Source organism: Crocuta crocuta, unplaced genomic scaffold (genome assembly GCF_008692635.1).
Source record: "Crocuta crocuta isolate KB4526 unplaced genomic scaffold, BGI_CrCroc_1.0 scaffold10, whole genome shotgun sequence".
Taxonomy (NCBI): domain Eukaryota; kingdom Metazoa; phylum Chordata; class Mammalia; order Carnivora; family Hyaenidae; genus Crocuta; species Crocuta crocuta.
In genome coordinates, this window is record NW_027527551.1 from 5953003 (window position 1) to 5974597 (window position 21595).

General features: G+C 40.9%; 1 protein-coding gene and 1 pseudogene across 1 annotated transcript in view; both read right to left on the reverse strand.

The window, feature by feature from the left end:
* Positions 1 to 6795: 6795 nt before the first annotated feature.
* Positions 6796 to 7933, reverse strand: LOC144235580 (high mobility group protein B1 pseudogene; annotated as a pseudogene).
* A 4800-nt stretch (positions 7934 to 12733) lies between these two features.
* Positions 12734 to 21595, reverse strand: part of GPR135 (G protein-coupled receptor 135) — a gene marked incomplete at its 5' end in the record, with an annotated part of 9074 nt that continues 212 nt past the window's right edge. The window contains 3 exons of the mRNA XM_077769146.1: positions 12734 to 13593; positions 15233 to 15391; positions 19754 to 21595. The exon at positions 19754 to 21595 is cut by the window's right edge and continues 212 nt beyond it. Coding sequence (XP_077625272.1) covers positions 20695 to 21595 — 901 coding nt within the window. The remainder of the gene's footprint in view (positions 13594 to 15232; positions 15392 to 19753) is intronic.

Sequence of the window (21595 nt, forward strand, 5' to 3'; positions counted from 1 at the left end):
GAGCTGTTTGCAGACACGTGGAGAGGCAGCCGAGAGCCCCAGTTGGCTCACACCGTGGGTGGGGAGGTCATGCTGCTCCCTGGGAGCTGGGATTGAATGACCTCTGTCTTTCGATCCCCTGGGAGGATGCGGCTCATGCAGGCTGTCACCTCAGATGGCCTCGCTGAGGCAAACTTGAGTTCCTGGCTAGTTTGCATTAGCCTGGCTACCTAATGCTTTCTTGCATCTCCCCTCCGGGGTGCTGACTCTGGCACTGCCCCTGACACTGCTATGAAAATGACTAAGAAACGTGTAGTAGAAATATCTTTTTTTTTTTTTAACATGACAACTTTTTTGCCCTTGCTCAAAACGTCCTTAATGAAAAAGCAAGAGAGCCTGAGTACGGGAAGACGAGGCTAAAACACTAGTGTCTCCAGGGGAATTTTCAATTTTCTTCCAGAGGAACACAAGATGACAGTGTGACTCCTCTCTGGGAATGGTTTCTTCTCTAGGAATTAATCGACAGGCACAAAATCAGACTGTATGTGAGCGTGTTGCGTGTATTCGTCACCACTGTTAGACGTTAGGAGTATAAATTATATTTACATGTAAGATATTGCAACCACATTACAAGAACCTTTATTTCGTTTTGCTTCTTATTCTTCCACACTAGAGCCTCCTGCCTGACATGTGGAAAGATAACCAACACACTGGTCCTAAGTGAAAGGAAGCTGTGTTCCAGACTGTAGGTAAGAGATGTTTTAGCCATTTCTAAATTAGTAAGAGATAGAATTTTCATTGTTAAAAATGAGAGTCAGCTTGCAGTCCTTCACTGTAAAGAAATAATACAGTTCAAACAGAACACATGCTGGCTCTTGAATATATTTGCATATAAATATAGTTGAGTTATTTGTTTCTAATTCTGAATTTAGTTTTTGTCTAGGATTTTGGGAAGTCGAGTCATTTCCTATCAATTAACCTGTAAAATAGATGAGATTGATTTCGCTTTTTTTTTTAAGCAAAGAAAACCGTTTAAAAATGAAATCTTGCTTGAAAGCCTGGTATGTAAAATAGGTGTAAAAACAATGGAACGGCTTTGGCAGAAGCCGAGGTTAGAGCCACTGAACTAGCTCTCTTGACTGTCCTGTCCGCCTCAGAGTAACACCAAGGGCACTTGGGAGACAGCAGCTGAAATAAACAAATGAGCACATGGGAAGATGTTCACCAGCATTAAGCTATTAGGGAAATGCAAATTAAAAGCACAACGAGATATCCGTGCACACCAATCAGAATCACTAAAATAAAAAAAGAATGACAATACCAAATACTGGCAAAGATAAAACAAAACCAGATCACTCATGCATTTATTCTGGGAATATAAAATGATACAGCCACTCTGGGAAGTAACTTGGTAGTTTTCTTAAAAAAAAAAAACCAAAAAAAAAACTAAACATACGACTACTATACAACCCAAAAATTGCATTCCTGGGCCTTTATCCCAGAGAAATGGCAACTTATGTTCACACAAAATCCTGCACAAAAATGTTCATGGGAGCTCTATTTATAATAGCCCCCAAATAGAAACAACCTAGATGTCTTTCAACAGATGAATGGTTAGCCAAATTGGGATATACCCATGCCACAGAATACTACTCATCAAGAAAAAGGGACCAATTATTAATATATGCAACAACCCAGATCAGTCTCCAGAAAATTAGCAATTCTGCCGTGTGGAGAAAGCCATCCCAAAATGTTATACACTAAATGATTCTATTTATATAACATTCTTAAAATGACAGAATTATAGAAATGGAAAACACATTAGTAGTTGCCAAAGGTTAAGAATGTGGGCGGGGGGTGGTAGTGGCGGTGGTGGTGGTGAGGAATGGGTGTAGCTATATACAGAAGGGTAACATGAAGGAATCTGATGGTGAAGAAAATGTATTGTACCTTGTCTGTAGCAGCATCAATATCCTGATTGTAATATGGTACTATACAAGATGTTGCTATTGGAAAAAACTGGGTGAAAGGTACATGGGATCTCTCTATTATTTCTTACAACTGCATAGGAATCTACCGTTTCCTTACAGTAAAACACGTAAGAGTATTTTTTTTAACTACCAAAAAGGTTGATCTAAGTATTGTGTCTGCGATTATGAATAACCCCATACAGCTATGACTTGGATCTCCCTTGCTGTGGTTTACCCTATTCAGAACTAATGCAGACATTACTCTAGAGGTGGTCATGATGCCCTCTCAGGCAAACACCAGGCTCCAGGTTAAGTTCAACTTTCCTCCTTTCCAACTGAGTCAGAAACACTCACTTGGGTACATACCACGAATCAACACAGGATTCAGTGTTAAAAATGAACCATGCGTGCTTAAAGTCGACATCTCCTCTTAACTGCATAAATATTTAGGTGTAAAGGCAGTGAAAGTAAACGAGATAAATAATACCAATGAGAGATGATTGGTTGGTAGGTTGGTTGGTTGGTGGCATGTACTTAGCTAATCCAAAGTACATATTATATACTGCGGTATGCTGAATTATGGACCCCCACCCCAATAGGTTCATGTCCTAATCTCCAGAACCTATGAGTATATTATCTTACATGGCAAAGGGACTTAGCTGATATGATTAACATAAGGCTTTTGAGATGAGGAGGTGATCCTGGATTATCCAGGTAGGTCCAATGTAATTACAAGAGTCTTTACAAAAGGGAGGAAAGAGGTCGGAGTGAAGGCAACGTGATGATGGAAGCAGAGACTGGAATGATGTGGTCCTAAACCAAAGAATGCTAGAAGCCTGTAAAAGCTAGAAGAGCCAAAGGGTGGATTCTTTTCTGGAGCCTCCAGAAGGAATCAGCTTGCTGACTGACACCTTGATTTCAGCCTTCTAAGACTCGTTTTAGACTTCTGACCTCCAAATGATGAGAAAAGAATAAATGTGTATTGTATTAAGTCACTAAATTTGTGGTAATTTGTTACAACAGGAATTTAGTACATATGCCATAAAGCTGTTAAATTAAGAGAGGAGAAAATAGGGGTGCCTGGCTGGCTCAGTCCGCAGAGCATGTAACTCTTGATCTCGGGGTTGTGAGTTTGAACCCCATGTTGGATGTAGGGATCACTTAAAAATTAAAATCTTAAAAAAAAAAAAAGAGGAGAAAACAAAGAGAGAAAAAAGATAGAGCAAGAATTTATTCTCTATTTCATTTTATTGAAATATTTGTAGGCAAGATTTACTTTGTATAAACTGCATGTAGACTGTATATATTTGAAAACTTACCAAAACCCTACCTCAGTCGACTCCCACAGCAAATTGGACCATCTCTAATAATAAACTTTGTTTGAACTCTGCCAGTAAACAAGCCCATAGTGGGAATTCTTTAATTATTTTAAAATTTTTATTCAGCATTTCTATCATTTGTCTTAACCTCAGTAAGAGTTGAGCTCAGTATTCTCCTCCCCCCTTCTTTTTGTATTTCCATTTTGGAAAACTAGGAGTCAAGTAAATTATAGTAAAATTACTTAGAACTGTCCATGCATTTCTCTAATCTTCCCCTGCTTCATATTTTGGATGCAGCTTTACATTCTCTAGCATCACTCCCTCTACCATTAAATCATCACCATTTATTTATTCTTTCAATGGGTAATTACTGACATATGTATGTCATTGTGTGTGTATGCATGTGTATATATATGTGTATGTGCATGTGTACATATATACACATACATATATATACATACATATACTCATGCACACACACTGATGTATATATATGAGCATACACATATATACAAGTATACATATATATATTCCATATATATGGAATTAAATTATTCTCTTTATTTATAGTAGATATGTTAGGATAATGAAGATCCTGTTTGTCAAAAAGGTAAATCTCAGAACATGATATCATACCCTAGAAAGATCTTCTAGGACGTTACTGTACAGTGGTTTGAGAGCATTTAGAAAAGAGACTGTAATCCTTAGGAGTCAGCAAAATGATTTTCTGGTGGTTCCAGACATGACTAATCAAGATGGAGTAGGCATGGGGCGCCTGGGTGGCTTAGTCGGTTAAGCGTCCGACTTTTGCTTAGGTCATGATCTCGCGGTTTGTGGGTTCGAGCCCCGCGTCGGGCTCTGTGCTGACTGCCAGCTCAGAGCCTGGAGCCTGTTTCAGAGTCTGTGTCTCCCTCTCTCTCTGACCGTCCCCTGTTCACGCTGTCTCTCTCTATCCTAGAAATAAATAAAAATATTAAAAAAAAAAAAGATGGAGTAGGCATTCATGTAATATAGGGGCTTCTGAAAAGTGCTAATGTCCCAATACATCCCATACTCCACCGGCTCCAACTGGTATAAGACTCTGTTTTCCAGGGTACCTATTGATACGTGAATGACCTGATTAGAAATAATGTTCTTGCCAAGCTTCTATATATGTGGATTAAAAATCAATCACAATATACTCTATAAATCTGTCACTCTGGTTTATAAACCACAGCATATCCAGAATAGCCTTACAGAATCTTTCTACAGCATCTACTTAAATATTTCTAGAGAATGGGACCTTATTCTCTCGCTCTTCAACCTCTTCATCAGACATTTCATTTACATAGAGCTAAATTCTGCCTTTGTTTAAAATCAACTCATTGCTCATCTGTAAATAACAAATACAATTTTGTCTCTCTATTCTAAGACTTAAAGATAGCTACCAGGCCTTCTAAGACTTAAAGATAGCTACCAGGCCCTCCTGCCTAAATCTTCTTTTTCCCCAAATATCCATTTTTTAAAATTCACTATTCTTCACAGAACAGTTACTAGGGAAATGCAAATCAAAACTACCATAAGATACCACTTTATGCCTACTAGAAAGGCTAATATTAAAAACAAACCAATAATCCATAATAAGTGTTGATGAGAATGTGGAGAGCCCTCTTAACATTGCTGGTAGAAATGTAAAATGGTGCAGCCAACCTTGGAAAAGTTTGGCAGTTGCTCCAACTGTTAAACATAGACTTACATTTAGCCCGACATTTCACTGCAAGGTATATGCCCAGAAGAAATGAAAACATACATCCACACAAAACTTATACATAATGTTCATAGCGGCAATCATTATAGCTAAAAAAAATTCATTAACTGATGAATGAATAAACAAAATATCGTGTATCTATACAATGGAATATTCAACAATACAAAGAGTAAAACAATAAAAAGAATGAAATACTGATCCCTCTTACAATACGGATGAACTTTGAAAACAAGTTTCACTAATATGGAAAGTAAAAGAAGCCAGTCGCAAAAAAAAATCATGTATGATATGATTCCATTTATATGGAGTGTCCACAGCAGGCCAATCCATAGAGACAGAGAGGAGGTTAGCGGTTGGCAGGGGCTGGGAGGAGAGGGGACTGGGAAACTAGCAAGTATGGGGATTCTTTTCCAGGTGATGAAAGAGTTCTAAAGTCAGATGTGGTCATGGTTACATGGCAAGTCTGTGAATATACATATTCTGGCTGAATTGCATGCTTTAAAGGGTGAATCATATGAATGCGAAAGATATCTCAACTAAGCTGCTATGGAAAACAAAGATTCTGAACAGCTTTTACAATTCTGCTTTATCATTCACTATCAATAGGGTCTCACGGACATCGATAGGGTTGTGAAGTGAACTTTTCAAGATGTCTAATGTAGCATCTCCCATTTAGAAAAATAAAATTTCAACAAAATAAGTTTGTTTTTTTTTTAAACCTCTGCGATTATTAGTTTATTAGTATCATCCAGGACTCAGATGTTCAGTATTCCTCCTGAAATTACATAAACAAATGCAAATGGAAAGAATCCAAGTCAAAATTATATAACAAAACAGCACTCCATCACAAAAGCGTGTAAAATGACAAGAACGCTATTTTAAAACACTGGCACTTTAAGACAACGATAATCTCAAAAACCACAAAATTGCCAAATTGTTCCCTAAACTGCTAAGTAGATAAACATGACCCTAATGAATGAGTTTGGATTTTGTAAAGAAAAATCAAATTCAAATCCGATAACTCCTGCTGAAATACAAAGTTTTAAGCGTCTTCTTCCCCTCAGGCCTATTTGATTTATATAAAGGAGCAAACTACTATATAGGAAAATATACCGGATTTTAAATGTGGCATACAGTTTAGAAGCTGGCCCAATTAGTGAAAAATATCTTTAAGGGAGAGTCAAGTTTCCTAAGAAATCCGTATTTAGATAAACAGGAGAAGACATTTACAGCCAGCACTTTTTTTCTTTCCAGAGCCTTTGCTGGGACTAATGTCAACGAAAAATTTAATACGGCAGTCTTGTATTTTAAGCTCACGCTTTTGGGGATACATTCTCAGGTCTTCTTTAATGTGGGAACTGCAAATATAACTCCCATTACATGGTAATGGGAGTTAAAGAATGTAGAGTCCTTATGTAAAGATTAGAACATAACTTTTCTCTTAGTCCTTCAAGGACAGACTTTCAAAATGTTAGATTCTACTAATCCCATGCTGTGAATAGACTGGTTACTCTTCACTTTATCAGTGTGACTGGGCTAAGTGAAATCTGCTATCAACTGATCAAGACTGGAGTTTTTCAGTTATGGATGAAAACGGTCTCAACTTTTATTACCCTCATCATGAGTATGCAGGGTGTAGACAAAGCCTTTTTTATCAGCGAACTATATGAAAAGATAAACACTGTAATAATCCATGTGATCCAAAATGGGCAAAAGCAAAAGACTAGCTTCCCCTCAAGAAGAAAAATTTCAGACCTATGAAAAGGACAACAATACTAATAAAAAAATTGTATTTACTTAGAAGCATTCAGAATGTCAACAAAACAGCTGCAACTTTTTTTTTTTTTTGCAATTACAGCGTGGTATTCAGTTAACAGAACAACAATTATTTCGTATAAGCTGCATCAGAGACAACTGAAGATGAAAAAACTACCAACCCCATATGTAACTAATTTGTGCTGTGCGCCGACACGAACCTGCTTTAAATTCCCATGCCAATTTACAACCCCCACACGGTACCAGGCAAGGTTAGTGGCTATTGAAAATACCACCAGGACAGGGCTATCTAAAGACATATTCGGTAGTGTGTTAACTGTACAAAAAAAGACACTGTACAGTTTAAAAACAGATCTTACACAGCCTTACATTTCAATTTTTTTCCCTAAAAGGCGTGAGTTGTATACAGGGGGGTTAAATCCTTTATAGACAAGAAAAAAAAACTGCCCTAGAACCAACTTATTCATCATCATCATCTTCTTCTTCATCTTCATCTTCTTCATCTTCCTCTTCTTCCTCATCCTCTTCATCTTCCTCCTCCTCCTCCTCTTCCTTCTTTTTCTTTTTTCAGCCTTGACGACTCCCTTTTTTGCTGCATCAGGCTTTCCTTGAGCTCGGTGTGCAGCAATATCCTTCTCGTATTTTTCCTTCAGCTTCGCAGCTTTCTTTTCGTAAGGCTGCTTGTCGTCATCAGTGGTGTTATTCCACATCTCTCCCAGTTTCTTTGCAACATCCCTGATGGACAGGCCAGGGTGCTCTCCTTTGATTTTTGGGCGATACTCAGAAGAAAACAAGAAAAAGGCCGAAGGAGGCCTCTTGGGTGCATTGGGATCCTTGAACTTCTTTTTTGTTTCCCCTTTAGGGGGGATATAAGTTTTCATTTCTCTTTCATAATGAGCCTTGTCCGCCTATGCCATGTCTTCAAGGTTTCCTTTCTCTTTAGCAGACATGGTCTTCCACCTCTCTGAGCACTTCTTAGAAAACTCTGAGAAGTTAACTGAAGCATCCGGGTGCTTCTTCTTGTGCTCCTCTCGGCAAGTTTGGACAAAGAATGCATATGATGACATTTTGCCTCTCGGCTTCTTAGGATCTCCTTTGCCTCCAACAAAGTTGGAGTTTTGATACTTCCTGAAATTTGCCATATTAGGCAAATTAAACCAAACTGTTGAAAGCATGAGGTTGAAAAATCGTAAACTGTGGGCTTAAACGTGTGTCATGGCTACAAAGCTTAATTGAAATTTTTTTGATAAATTAAAACCATGAAAAAGTAAAAGCGTATCATCATTGGTGTTTACTTAAATGAAACTTAGATGTTATGAAAAGGACTAAAGCTGTTTGATTTGGCTGAACATATATTAATTACTTAAAATATAGCATAGCCTTTAAAATAAGCATGTTTAGAGCTCAATGATTTAGAATTACCAAATAATATTCTGTTGCTAAATCTTTACATTTGTTTTACTCAAGTTTGGTAAATTAACATAAACTCAAACATACCATATTTCTAGCATACTTTTTTGTTAAGTTTATTTATTTATTTTGAGAGAGAGAGGGAGGGAGAGAGAGCAAGCGCTCACATGTGGGGGAGGAGCTGAGAGAGAATCCCAAGCAGGCTATCCACTGCCAGCACAGAGCCCAATGTGGGGCTCAATCTTATGAATTGTGAAATCATTAGCAGAGCCGAAATCAAGAGCTGGACACTACCAACTAAGCCACTCAAGTGCCCTTCTAGAATACTTTTGATAAAATGCATCACAAACATATACTTTCCTTTCCTTTCTTTTTTTTTTTAAGTTTATTTTTTGAGAGAGCATGAGCGGAGAGGAGACACAGAATTGTGCTGAGCTGTCAGCACAGAGCCCTATGTGGGGCTTGAACTCACTAGACATGAGATCATGACCTGAGCTGAAGTTGGACACTCAACCAACTGAGCCACCCAGGCTCAGTCCCACAAATGTATACTTTTCTACATATGTGCAAAATAGTTAATAGGAAGCTCTCTTGCATCTTATTTCCCAGGAAAAAGATACAGTAACAGGAAGTTGCACACAGGAAGCTTACTGTAGAGTGGTCTCAGGAATAAAAATCGTAGGGAGTTAAGGAAGCAGAATTGGACAGGAGAAGTTGAACTATGATGAAATGACAAGAAAGGCTTCAGGAGATCCCACAGCAGCTCAGCAGCTGGGATGGTCCTCAGTGTTGTTCCAAGTTAAGATAAGAAGACTGGATTTCTGCACTCCCACATTGACCAGTCACTGGATCTGGGCTGCCTCGGGGAGTAGGTATAACCTTAGGTGAAGCAATTGCTTTCCTCTGAGGGCAATTCTTGGGGAGGGATTAGCTATGAGCCATCTATAGGTAATACTTGGGCAAGCTGGGGAAGTGAGTGTCTTGCTTCAGAGGGGAGTATCCAGACAAAATATCACAGCTCACCCCTTGCACTGCTTGGATTCACTCATTTTGTATAAACCATTCATTCCATCTGAGTACAGCTTCTTCAGCGTTCTGGTTGGTTTCTTTTCCTCAGGAAACTTAGAAAAGTTAGCGGGATGAAGTATGATCCTCACTATGGCAGTTATCTCAGGCCTGCAGCTTCCTTCCTCAGCATCTCCCTTCCCTGTTACCCAGCCTAAATTCTCCTCACCCTTGGCTAGGACCTCTGCTAGTCTAGTTGGCTTACCTGCTCAGGTGACCCAGCACATTATTGTGCGATCCAAACCCCTGCTCACTATGCCCTTACCAAGATCAAGTTCGGCACTGTTCTCTTACTGTCCTGTTAGGCAGGAGGGTACTTAAAAATACCCAGTAGGTCACATCCTTTCTTTCCTATCCTTTCCTTCCCCATTGTGCCTTCTGCAGCACCTGGGGTTGTTTGCACTGCAGTCCAAAGCATGGCTAGGTTCTCCCATCTGGGGCACTCGGTGTCTCTACCCTTTGACCTCTTTCTCTGTGTCTCACGGTGGTAATATTGACATTTCAATGTACACTAAACAAACATCTACCTTCCAGTCACGTCTTCTATATTTTTTCAACATAGTATCGACAACCAGCAGGCCAGCACATTATTTTAGAAATGTTGAGAAGTTCTCCAAAAGTGGAGAATCTGTTCAGAAGGAATGTACCCTCCTCTTTCCCGTGTTAGCTATGTGACTTGAGGATGACGTTGGTCATATTAACTCTTTCTTCCAAAGGAGTAACCTAATTTCTAATGGACCGGGGTGGGGTGGGGGTATCTCATTGCATGCTAACTACCTACTACTTAATCCACCCATAATTAAGGTGGATATTTATTCAGACAAGAGGCATCAAAAAAGTACAGGTATACAGACAGCATCCATGTACATGCTATACTGGTTTTAAAATATTTTGCCTGTCACACCTGCAGTTCGATCATTCAAAGGTAAAAATGTAGATACAGAAAGTTGTTTAGTCTTTTTGGCAGCAAAGACCAAGAGTCAGTCTGGAATCTATTTAGGACTTATTTGACAGCACTAACCTCAATTTCACCTCTGTTATCGACTTAAATGCTTTGATACACAAGAGTATTTGATTTTTTTTTTTTTGATAGCTTGTCAGGTTATCCACTTCATGTTAAATCCAACATTCTATGTTCAATTTCAAGTTTTAGTTATCCTGCATCTATTCCAATCATTGATCTTTTAAAAATCCACTCCTGACTCTGACTTTTTTTTCCTGTATACATTTCTCGGGAAAATTTTGCAAATAGGCTGATTAAGTAGACTACATGGGAAGGAACAAATATATTTTTGTCTGCTCCTTTAAAATATGCAGACGTGCACTAATATAAAACATTACCCCAATTAAGAAAGCAAAGGGAAAAATAAAGTTAAATTGGAGAATGTTTTTATGAAACAATGTTACATTTTAATAGTCCAGAGTAACTCATTTCTGTTTACTTGGGTTTATGGATAAACTTACAGAAGATGAGAAGCATAGTGAATAAAATAGAATGAACTAAGAATTTAGCAGCAACCTAATTTACTTTATTTAATAAATTTTGTGCTTCCCTCAATCTGCATGCTCCACAAGACAAAACAGCTGTTTCCCTGCTTTCCCTTAAGGTCTGAGAGCCTGGCACACGGCAGATACTCAAAAAATATATATCAAGCTAATAAATGCACCAAATTTTTATTGTTCATTGGACACCCCATAATTATAGCCAGTTTCTCTCCTTCCCTCTTTTTATCTTTTAAATATATTCGTTTTTTTTAAAAAAAATGTTTATTTTGAGAGAGAAAGTGTGTGTGTGTGTGTGTGTGTGTACGCAAGCAAGGGAGGGGCAGAGAGAGAGAAGGGAAGACAGAGTCCCAAGCTCAAGCCCATGAACTGTGAGATCATGACCTGAGCCGAAATCAGGAGTTGGACACCCAATCAACTGAGCCACCCTAGCGCCCCTAAAGATGTTCTTTATCCCCCCCCCCCAACCTCCCCATCAGTCCCCTTTGCTGTCTTTCCTCTCTCTAGGAAGGGATTTCTTCCCCACCCCTCCCTTCTCCTCCTTTCAAGGTAGGTCACAGGAAGAAACCTAGGAGATAGTCATTAGAGAATGTTCAATAGCAATAAGAGAACAGAAAGTTTATACATCAACAGATTGTTTCTTCTCTGCCTTTTTTCATTTTTACCAAATTCAGAGAAGCCTGAATTTACATAATTGTATTTAATGTTTAATGGCGATGTTGTTCTGTTGTGTGGGTGCCTCATATAATTAAGATAAGGAACCCACAACCAAAAAGCATTCCCATCCAGCCCTGCCTTGTTGCACACGATTTCCAAAAGACTCTGACCGTTTCCATTTCCCAGAGACAGCCTTTGTGGGACAGCCTGTGTGCATCAGCCTTAATGTAAGACTGTAAGACTGACTTGCCATTTCCGGAGACAAAACTGGGAGAATCTTCGCTTTCCTCTAAAGAGGTGGGTCTGTATATAAGTTAGGAGCAGTCCTGGGTGCTTGGGTGGCTCAGTCGGTTAAGCGTCCAACTTCGGCTCAGGTCATGATCTCACAGTTTGTGGGTTCAAGCCCCGTGTCGGGCTCTGTGCTGACAGCTAGCTCAGAGCCTGGAGCCTGTCTTCAGATTCTGTGTCTCCCTCTCTCTCTGACCCTCCCCTGCTCACGCTGTCTCTCTCTCTCTCTCTCTCAAAAATAAATAAAAAGCATTTAAAAAACTTTTTAAATTAAAAAGATGAAAATGTTACTTGAAAAGATTTTTAAGATAATACATCATCCAATAAGAAGTAGTCGCTACTTTTATTTTTATTAAGAAAAATTTTTTTTAATGTTTATTCATTTTTGAGAGACAGAGACAGAGTGTGAGTGGGGGATGGGCAGAGAGAGAGGAAGACAGAATCTGAAACAGGTTCCAGGCTCTGAGCTTCAGCACAGAGTCCAATGAGGGGCTGGAACTCGTGAATGGCAAGATGAGCTGAAGTTGGCCTCTCAACTGACTGAGCCACCCAGGCACCCTGTCACTACTTTAATTTTAAAGAGTGGTATTAGGGGTGCCTGGGTGGCTCAGTCAGTTGAGGGGCCACCTCTTGATTTTGAGTGTGGTCATGGTCTCACGGTTGTGGAATCGAGCCCTGTGTCAGGCTCAGAGTACAGAGCCTGCTTTGGGATTCTCTCTCTCCCTTTCTCTCTGTCCCTCCCCCACTCATGCTCCCTCTCTCTCTCACACTCAAAATAAATAAATACACGTTTTTAAAAAGTGATATTAAAACAAGACCATGGCCATATGTGTTATGGATGAGACAAAGAGCTACTAAGCTGGTAATAATGAATGGTTTGCCTTATAAAGGGAAATAATTTGAGTCAAAGATTTTCTTATTTGACTTGGAAAGCCCAAGTTGAATCTATATGACAACTCTTGGATCAAAGCAGTAAGCAAGCATAAGAAATTTCTTCTAAATTTCTCTTTATTATAATTACCAATCTCCATCTTCTCTCCCTCTGTTCTGTTCTGTATACTCAGCTTGAATTGTGGACTTAACACATGATACGTTTGTCCTAGGTTTGCCTAGCACTAAGATGATACAGTACCTTGTTATATGAGAATGAGAAACAAACTGCAATCAATAAGAATGTTAAAGCATGTAAAGATGATGGGAATTTAATGCACAGTGATGGGCTGCTGCTTTTGAACTGGTTGATGCCTTTCCCTCTTTGAAAACTGTTGTACTTGATAATGGAGCCTCCTTGTGGGGAATTAATAGTATGTCAGGCTTTCCGATCAGGTGAAATGCCGTTTAACACCCTCTCCCCAGCTTCACAGTGGGAGTCCATGTAGTTGTGGTATCAAGAAATTATGCACTTGCCTTGAGCCCCGGCATCCAGAAATCTGCAGGAGCTTAACCACCACCAAGGAGGGGTGAACTCTGCTGTCTCTCCTTTAGTTTGTCTCTAGCCCCCCGCAGCTACAGGTAAAGCAGGGTTGAGAATGTTTTCAGTTTACACTTGATTGTTCGGTTCTCTGAGAGAGAACAAGTGGACAATTGTTTCCTTTCAAATGGCCCGTGCAGTGGGACCCTTGAGAACATATTAGGCAGATTTCTCTCTTGGCCAAATGTCTAGCATCCATTTATGTTCTTGTGTCACCAGTAGTTCTTTTTTACTGCAGAACACACGACATGAAGCAGTTGGCTACTTACACCTAAGTGTAGGATCACAGTGATCGCGAAGGCTGCAAATGCAGACAGAGGCGAGTGTTTTCTTCACATCCCATTACCTCCCGAGGGGAGCCAAGTGTGACGTAGCTTTCCAAAATGGTGAACATCACTTCAGAAGAACCTAAACAGAATATAATAAATTCTCTATTTACAAAACAGTTGCATTTTAAGAAACTTTTCGGTGTATATTATATTGAAACCACGTTTAAAATAATGTTTCTATGCAGAATGGACTAAAAGCATGGAATTACATAACGATACATAAGTCATCAGCTGTTTCAGTGTCTGGTGAGACATTTGAAAACTGTCTGGAATGAGGGACAGTTCTTCATTGGACAGTATTTTGTTATGCTTCATCGGACATCTGGCATCCCTAGACACCGCTCACTAAGTGCCAGTGACATTGTGACACCGAAAATGCTCCCACAGATTCCCAAAGTGCCCCGTAGGGAGGAGTAATACTCCTATTGATAAGAATGACTCTGTCTTTTCATCATGGTCATAATTGTCAGATTCATGTTTTATGTTGAAAAGGTCAAGATAATGAGAAGAGAAGCCATAGACTGGTAAATTTTTTTTTTGTAAAAGATAGAGGACTGTTAGCCAAAATATAAAATGAACTTTTATTTACTTAAAAAATTTTTTAATGTTTATTTATCTTTTTAAATTTTTTAAAAATTTATTTATTTTTGAGAGAGAGAGAGGGAATCCTCAGGCTCCACACTGTCAGCACGGAGCCTGATGTGGGGCTTGAACTCATGAACCATGAAATCTTGACCTGAGCCAAAACCAAGAGTTGGATGCTTAAGTGACTGAGCCACCCAGATGCCCCTATTTATTTATTTTGAGATAGAGTGTATGTGTGCATGCAAGTAGGGGTGGGACAGAGAGGGAGAGAGAGAAAGAATCCCAAGCAGGCTCTGTGCTGGGATTGAACCCAAGGTGTGAGATTATGACTAAAAGTAGGACACTGATTAACCAACAGAGCCACCCACGTGCCCCCAAAGAACTTAAAAAAAATTTTTTTCAATGTTTATTTATTTTTGAGAGAGAGAGAAAGACAGAGCACAAACAGGGGAGGGCAGAGAGAGAGGGAGACACAGAATTGAGCTGTCAGCACAGAGACGGATATGGGGCCTGAACTCACAAACTGTGAGATCACGACCTGAGAGGCGTCAGACGCTTAACTGACTGAGCCTCCCAGGTGTCTCTCCCCCTCAAAGAACTTTTAAAACTCAACTATAATAAAAGCCGTTAGCTGCTTCTTTCCCTGATTCTCTCTGGTAAACTAGCTGGCAAATGCTTTTGTATGGATCTCTCATGAAGCTCTTAACCTTCTCTTATGTTTTTACCACAAAAACTCCATCGTTTTGAGGGTGCCCTTAGACTTAAACTTCCCCAGGCTCTGTTTCAAATAAAGTTAGTTGCTTTGGGAAGAGCTTTAGCACTGCCTGCTTGAAGTCCTGTCTATACCCCTGGCCAAAATATCGGAGCCAGAGCTCTAAAGCTGGGGTGGGCTGGGGTGGCCTGTGTCTTTTGGAGGGACACCTTGCTGTAGGCGCAGGGCACTGGGTGTGGACAGTAGTCTCTGGTCTTCTCAGCTTGTCTCTCATCCAATGGAATCCTCATCCTGCAAATGAGCTGGGTGAGCACAGGCATGACCCTGGTGCTCCCAGAATGCCACCCGTGAGGTCAAGGACCTGCCCTATGGATGGAGACTAGTTGAAGAAGAGAATTCCCAACCTTTTGTGTACACTCACCTGGAATTTAGCCTCTGCAACATGTGGCTGAAACGATGAGATGTTCTGATGGCCTGTTCCTCCCAGGAAGATACCATCGTCTTCAACCGGAAGCTGGGGAAGAGGGAGCCTTGTGTACTTGGTTGTACTCACCTGAAGCGGAGTTTCTGTCACTCTGAGCTGGGAGCAGGGAGAGGGAGTGGGTTATAATTCAAATGCCACTGACTCTTGCTCTTCTTACTGAATTATAGTAGACTTTTTCCAATAAATGTTTCCTCATTTGCTGTATGCTGTTTTGACAACTTCCAGAGACTTCGACTGGTTGCTTTTTAAATGATTTTCCCTTGTTTCACTGGCTAGCAGGTCCTCAGAGATCCTCACTGCCATTCCACGAATGGAACTCCCAATGTATACTTACATATCATTTTGATTTATTTTTTAAATGTTTATTTATGTTTAAGAGAGACAGAGACAGAGCACAAGCAGGCACAGAATCCAAAGCAGGCTCCAGGCTCTGAGTTGTCAGCACAGAGCCCACATGGGGCGTGACCTGAGCTGAAGTCTGAGGCTTCACCCACTGAGCCACCCAGGCGTCCCTCATTTTGATTTATTGACCCAACAATATCAAAAAAGTATCAAATAACCAGTAATATTTAAGAATAATTTTTAGGGGCACATTAGTAACTCAGTCGGTTAAGCATTTGACTCTTCATTTTGGCTCAGGTTATGATCTCATGGTTCATGAGTTCGAGCCTCCCGTCCAGCTCTGCATTGACAGCGTGGAGCCTTCTTGGATTCTCTCTCTCCCTCTCTCTCTCTGCCCCTGCCCCACTTGCTTGCTCTCTCTCTCTCAAAAATAAATACATAAACTCTTAAAAAATAACTTTAAAAAAGCAGCCTGAGACAGCATTAAGGGTGTGGCACAGCCCTCCATGATACTGAGATAGAGTAATAATCTTCTATCCAAAGAGGAGCTTTAAAAGTGGTCCACAGTTACAGCTATGTCCTCCTGAACTGAGTGGGGGAATAATCATGCATAAACTTTGGCTGCAACTGGATACTAATTGGTGGATGCCAATACAGATGAATCACCACCAAAGACCAATGTTTACTAAGGCTCGGTGCTAAAGAAGTCCCTAGAACCTAGATACTGCCATCTTAAGTTTCTGCTATGTGGCAGAACAGAGGATTGGGAAAAAAATTAATTACATAAAAATGACAATTTCTTGCACCATTAAAATTGCAGGCTAGGATATAGATCAGCTGGAAAAGTATAGGCATTTTTTTTTTTTTGACAAGTTCAGCTGAAGGCAGGGAGTTGAGAGAGATAAAAGGGGAGAATAGGAGAGGCTTTTGGATTTTTTTCCTTTTAAGTGAGAACTTATGGGCTCACAAGAGGGATTTGGTTCAGTGAGAAAGACTAAGGATACAGGAAAGTATTGAGAGCATGAGTTTCCTGGGGCTAGAAAGGGCGACATTTTCTTTCCTATTGGAAAGACAGAGCTGGGGAGTGCTGTAAATCCAGTTTAGTTTGTAATGTTCATCTTTCAAGAGGGGAAGGTCAGTTACAAGTTTGAGCAGAGAATGTTTGAAGGGTCACTACAGTGAGCAGAGAGAGTGAGCTGACAAGCAGGAAAGGTTTAAACTGTTGGGCAGGGTAGAGGGCCTGAGAAGCCATGGACTCTAGGTGCAGGGGTCCTCGTTGATCTCATCTATGGTTTTTCCTCCAATTGTGCTCAGCTACTCTGGAACAGTATGGAGAACACAGACGCCTGGGGTCATCCAGGGCTGAGATTATACCAGAAAGTACTTGCGCAGAATCTCTTCATATATTTGAAAATAACATATCTCATATAGCTGTTCTCCAAATCAAACAAATCTTTTCTTTTACATTTTATGATATTTATTTCCCCATCCCTTTGACAGTTGTCTTTATCTTCTCTGGCTCTTCTCCAGGCTTCCTATTTTCTTTTACACATTAAGAGAGGCAGCACATGCAGTGGTTAATACGGGACTTTTGGCACCAACAAATCTTATGTATAACGCAAACTCCCTGTGTCACCATAGGCAAATCACATAGCACCTCTGTGCCTCAGTTTTCTCATCTGTAAAATGGGGGTAGTGATAATATAGTATTTTCCTAGAGAGTTGCTTTGAGGAGCAGATGGGGTAATATATGTACTATGGTGAGTGTGACTTGTCACTGTTATGGCCATTCAATTGAAACACTCAGACTGAGAGCAGAATGACACATGAAGGATTACATTCTGACCAATATTTAATACATCCAAATATTTCATAGCTTCTCTTTCTCCTTTTTAAACAAAATCACTATAATCGTGCACTCCATCAATGTGAGGAAAAGTCTGTCCTAAATTTGAGAGTCATTCTTTCTCTATCTTTTACTCCAGGCATTGATTTCTGTCTCTAAGTATTTACTACTGGACCAGACTGGTTGCTGGCCTTTATCTACATATCTTTCGCTTCTAAAGCCATCTCTTTTGATAACTTCCTGAAAATGCTACACCTTTTCTTCCCCGCGGGTAGCGTCTTGATTAGGGCCAATTTTTATAAAGCTCAAGGTCAAGCTTTTATAAAGCAGGTATTGTGATTTTTACTTTTCAGTAGACTTAGCACCCAGGAAGTTGCCCAATGTGAAGTAGGAAATAAAAACTGTAGATGGTGATGACAACAGAGGTGGCGGCGGTGGGGATGATGGTGGTGATGATGGGAAGTTCTCAGCCTTGGTTTCTCTAGCCTCTGACCTTTGAGGACGTAACAGGCAGTTAAGAAAGAGACTAGAGGGATCCAAAACCAGAGAGATGGTTATTCAAATCCTAGTGCCATCACTGACTAGTTGTATTAGCCTCAAATAAACAAACAAGCAACACTGTAATTTTTTTAGTAACTTATCAGCATTGTTTTCTCTTTTCTCTCCCGGTTTTGCCAACCATGACTCTTACAGCCGCTGACAGAATGCTCTCTTCCCCAAGCCTTCCCTTTCTTAAAACCTCCTACCCTACCTACCAAGAGTTAAGACAGGATTCCTCTCCTGCCTTAAAGTCCCTCGTGCTACCACCTGGCCACTTCCAATCTCTCAGATTTTCCCTTCGCTCACCAGAAGGGTTATTCCATGCCACGTTTATTTTTAAATATCTTCCTTTGATTTTTCTTTTCAGGGAATACCCCATTTTGCACCACATTTGCCTCCTTCCCCTAAGATCCCTGACTCTCTGCCATTATTCACAGTTGCTGAATTCCTATTCCCTGATAACTTTCCTAACTGGAAGACTTTATCATTTTCTCCCAAATGCCAGACATGATTTCCATTTTCTCAGAATGCCAAAAATTACACAATTGTTTTAACGTTAACCGCCAAATACTGTAGATATGTGTTACATATTTGTTCAGCTGCATTAAGTCTGTGTGTACATATGTGTACACACACGCACATATAATAAGTGCTAAGAGTAGATTACCTCATCTACTTTGTACTACATTGAGTGTAGCAAGATATATACAGATAATTTACAAACTTATGATTGTGATGATGCCTTGAGCATGGGGGAGAAATTAACTACCTTTAGCTCTTACAGAATCATAGATTTCCGTCTTCAATCATAAAATGACATACACAGAAGTTTAAATACTAATTAACATTTAAATACATGAAAAAAGGTGGCTATTTCACACTGAATCTTTACATTATAGCTGATGTCATTTCATATCTACTTTAAAGAACTCATTCAATGAAGGCTGTGAAGTTTTGAAGACAAGAGGAGCAAGTGGAGGGAAGGAAAGAAAGAGGGAGAAAACAAAAAAATCTTTCAAAATTCCGAGTAAATGATTCTGTGAATAGGAGCATTTCATGTGAGAAATTTCACACACACAAATCCTGAACTGTGCTTCTGAATTTTAAAAAGCATCTTTGTTTTAGGGGCTACTGGGTAGCTCTGTCGGTTAAGCAACTGACTGTTGATTTTGGCCCAGGTCATGATCTCACAGTTCATGGGTTCGAGCCCCTGCATCAGGCTCTGCATTGACAGTGTGAGCCTGCTTGAGATTCTCTCTCTCCCTCTCTCTCTCTCTCTGTTCCTCCCTGCTTGTGCTCTCTCTCTCTTTCTCAAAATAAATAAACTTAAAATTTTTTTTTAAAAAGAAGCATCTTTGTTTTGCACATTTCTGAAAATATTTCCAGCTTGACTGAAGTTTCTTTCTGACTTTATGCCCAAATTATTAATGCCCTATTACATGCAATAATACCACATCTATTCTCCCTTTCTAATAATATGATTTTAGACAAGTCATGTCTATAAAAGCAATGATTCATTTTTTTTCATAAATATAACCAAACTTCCCAATGTAGAAGGGTATATGCCCTTGGAAAGCTCTATGCTTTTCCAAGAATACAGCCACTTCTCAAAATATTTTTAGACTTCTTCACTGTACTCCTCTTCAGTTAGCCAGCCACATAGGAAAGCCAATCTTGTTATTTTATAGAGCTCTCACTTTTTATATGTATGACAAAGTGGCATTACTTACCTGATTCAATCAACTTGACTTCAAGTTACAGTTTTGGCTGCATCTAAAAATCAAATCTACCTCAAGAGGCAAAGACTTTCTCCTATGAAAGTTATTTTTTAAAAATGCAAAAGGACTCTGAGAACAGCATCTTCCATATGATTAGAAACAAAAGTATCAGGTTAGACAGAGTAAGGGTAAAGCCTCAAAACTTCCCCAGGAAGATGGTTTTGGGGGTAGAAGGAAGGACACTCATTTTTTGAGTATAATCTTGGAATACATTTTTAAACAGCCACATTTCTTTATGTCATACTTCTATCTGCCCTTCAGACGGTTGATTTTTACGGTAATAACCCACCTTTCAAAGGCCTAAAATGGTTTACAATGGCATATGAATATAAAGTGTTTCACAAATATGATAGGACATGGGGTGCGAGCAGGTGCACCAAAACGTGTAAGGACAATAATTTTTCGTTCCCATCCTAAGCACCCAAAGCGCGTGTCAGAGGTGCAAGTTCTAAAAATCTCAAGTTTTGTTGAATGCTGGTGATTTAGGGGGGGCCTTCGAGTAATTCTGAAAGTCTCCATTCTTTCCTGAAACTCTCTGTATTTGAACAAATACTGGCTGCATTCAATGATTCTGTTTGTTTGTTTCACAGTGTGATTCCTATAATATGAGCTTTTCAGTAATTGTGAATTTCATTTTTCTCATTTTTGACACCGTTGGCAACGCTTGGTTGTGTGGCTTAATATTGTTTTAAAGTTTGCATTTTACATTCGGCACTTTTGAAGAAGGGCACGTTGTCTTGTACGTTGTTTGGGGGGAAGTGGTAAGCCTCCCCCTCTGTCTCTTTTCTTAAATGTTTGGCTTTATGAAATACGCGATTCTCCCCGGAATCCTGTATCATCAAACGGCGCAGGTGAAACACTTGGCTTATACACGCTATGAATCCCAACCCTTCTTAGAGGCTGGTATCCCCGGCTTCAGCCTTAGGCTGTTTGACTGCTGCTGTCACTGGTTCTAGGGACCCCTCCTTGCAGAAAAGCACAACTGGATTTTTCCGAGCCCACAGGGCCACGTCTCCTCCTATCCCGCTGGACGGGTTGGAAGAAGACATCCTGCTGAAGGCTCCCAGCCGGTTGGTGTAGCGGTTTCGAAGGCGATTGCGGCTTCTGGCCTGCAGCCCCGCTCCCTGGTTGGGCAGGAAAGCGTCCACGTTCCTAGTCCGGTAGCCCTCTTCCCGGTTGCGCCCCAGGAGCATCGAGATGTTGGGGTTGCGAATGGCGTAGATGACAGGATTGATGGCCCCGTTGGCCCAGGTGAGCCAGACAGCCACCACGTCGAGGAGCGAGGGGGCTTGCGCGGCCTGGGCCTTCCGGGCCGCGGCCAGCAGCACCAGGAAGCAGTGGGGCCCCCAGCAGCAGATGACGAAGACGATCATGATGAGCACGGTGGTGGCGGTGCGCACCTCGCTGAAGAAGCGCAGCACGCGCGCGTACGTGGTCAGGGGCCGCACGCGCACGTCGGACAGGCGCACGGTCTTGCAGATGTGGTAGTGGCAGAAGCACATGAGCAGGAAGGGCAGCAGGTAGCAGGCCACCACCAGCCCCACGCTGTAGGCCGCGCCCAGCTGCGCGGGGTCCGGGGACGTCCGGTACAGGCAGCCGTGGAAGCTCTGCGCCGCCGGGGGCTCCCGGGGCGCGCGGAGCAGCTCCCAGGGCAAGGAGAAGCCCAGGGCCGCCAGCCAGGCGCCCGCCAGCAGCTGCAGCGCGCGGCGGCGACCGATCTTCTCCCGAGGCGGCCGCACGATGGCGCAGTAGCGATCCAGCGAGATGAGGGCCACGCTGAGCGTCGACACGATG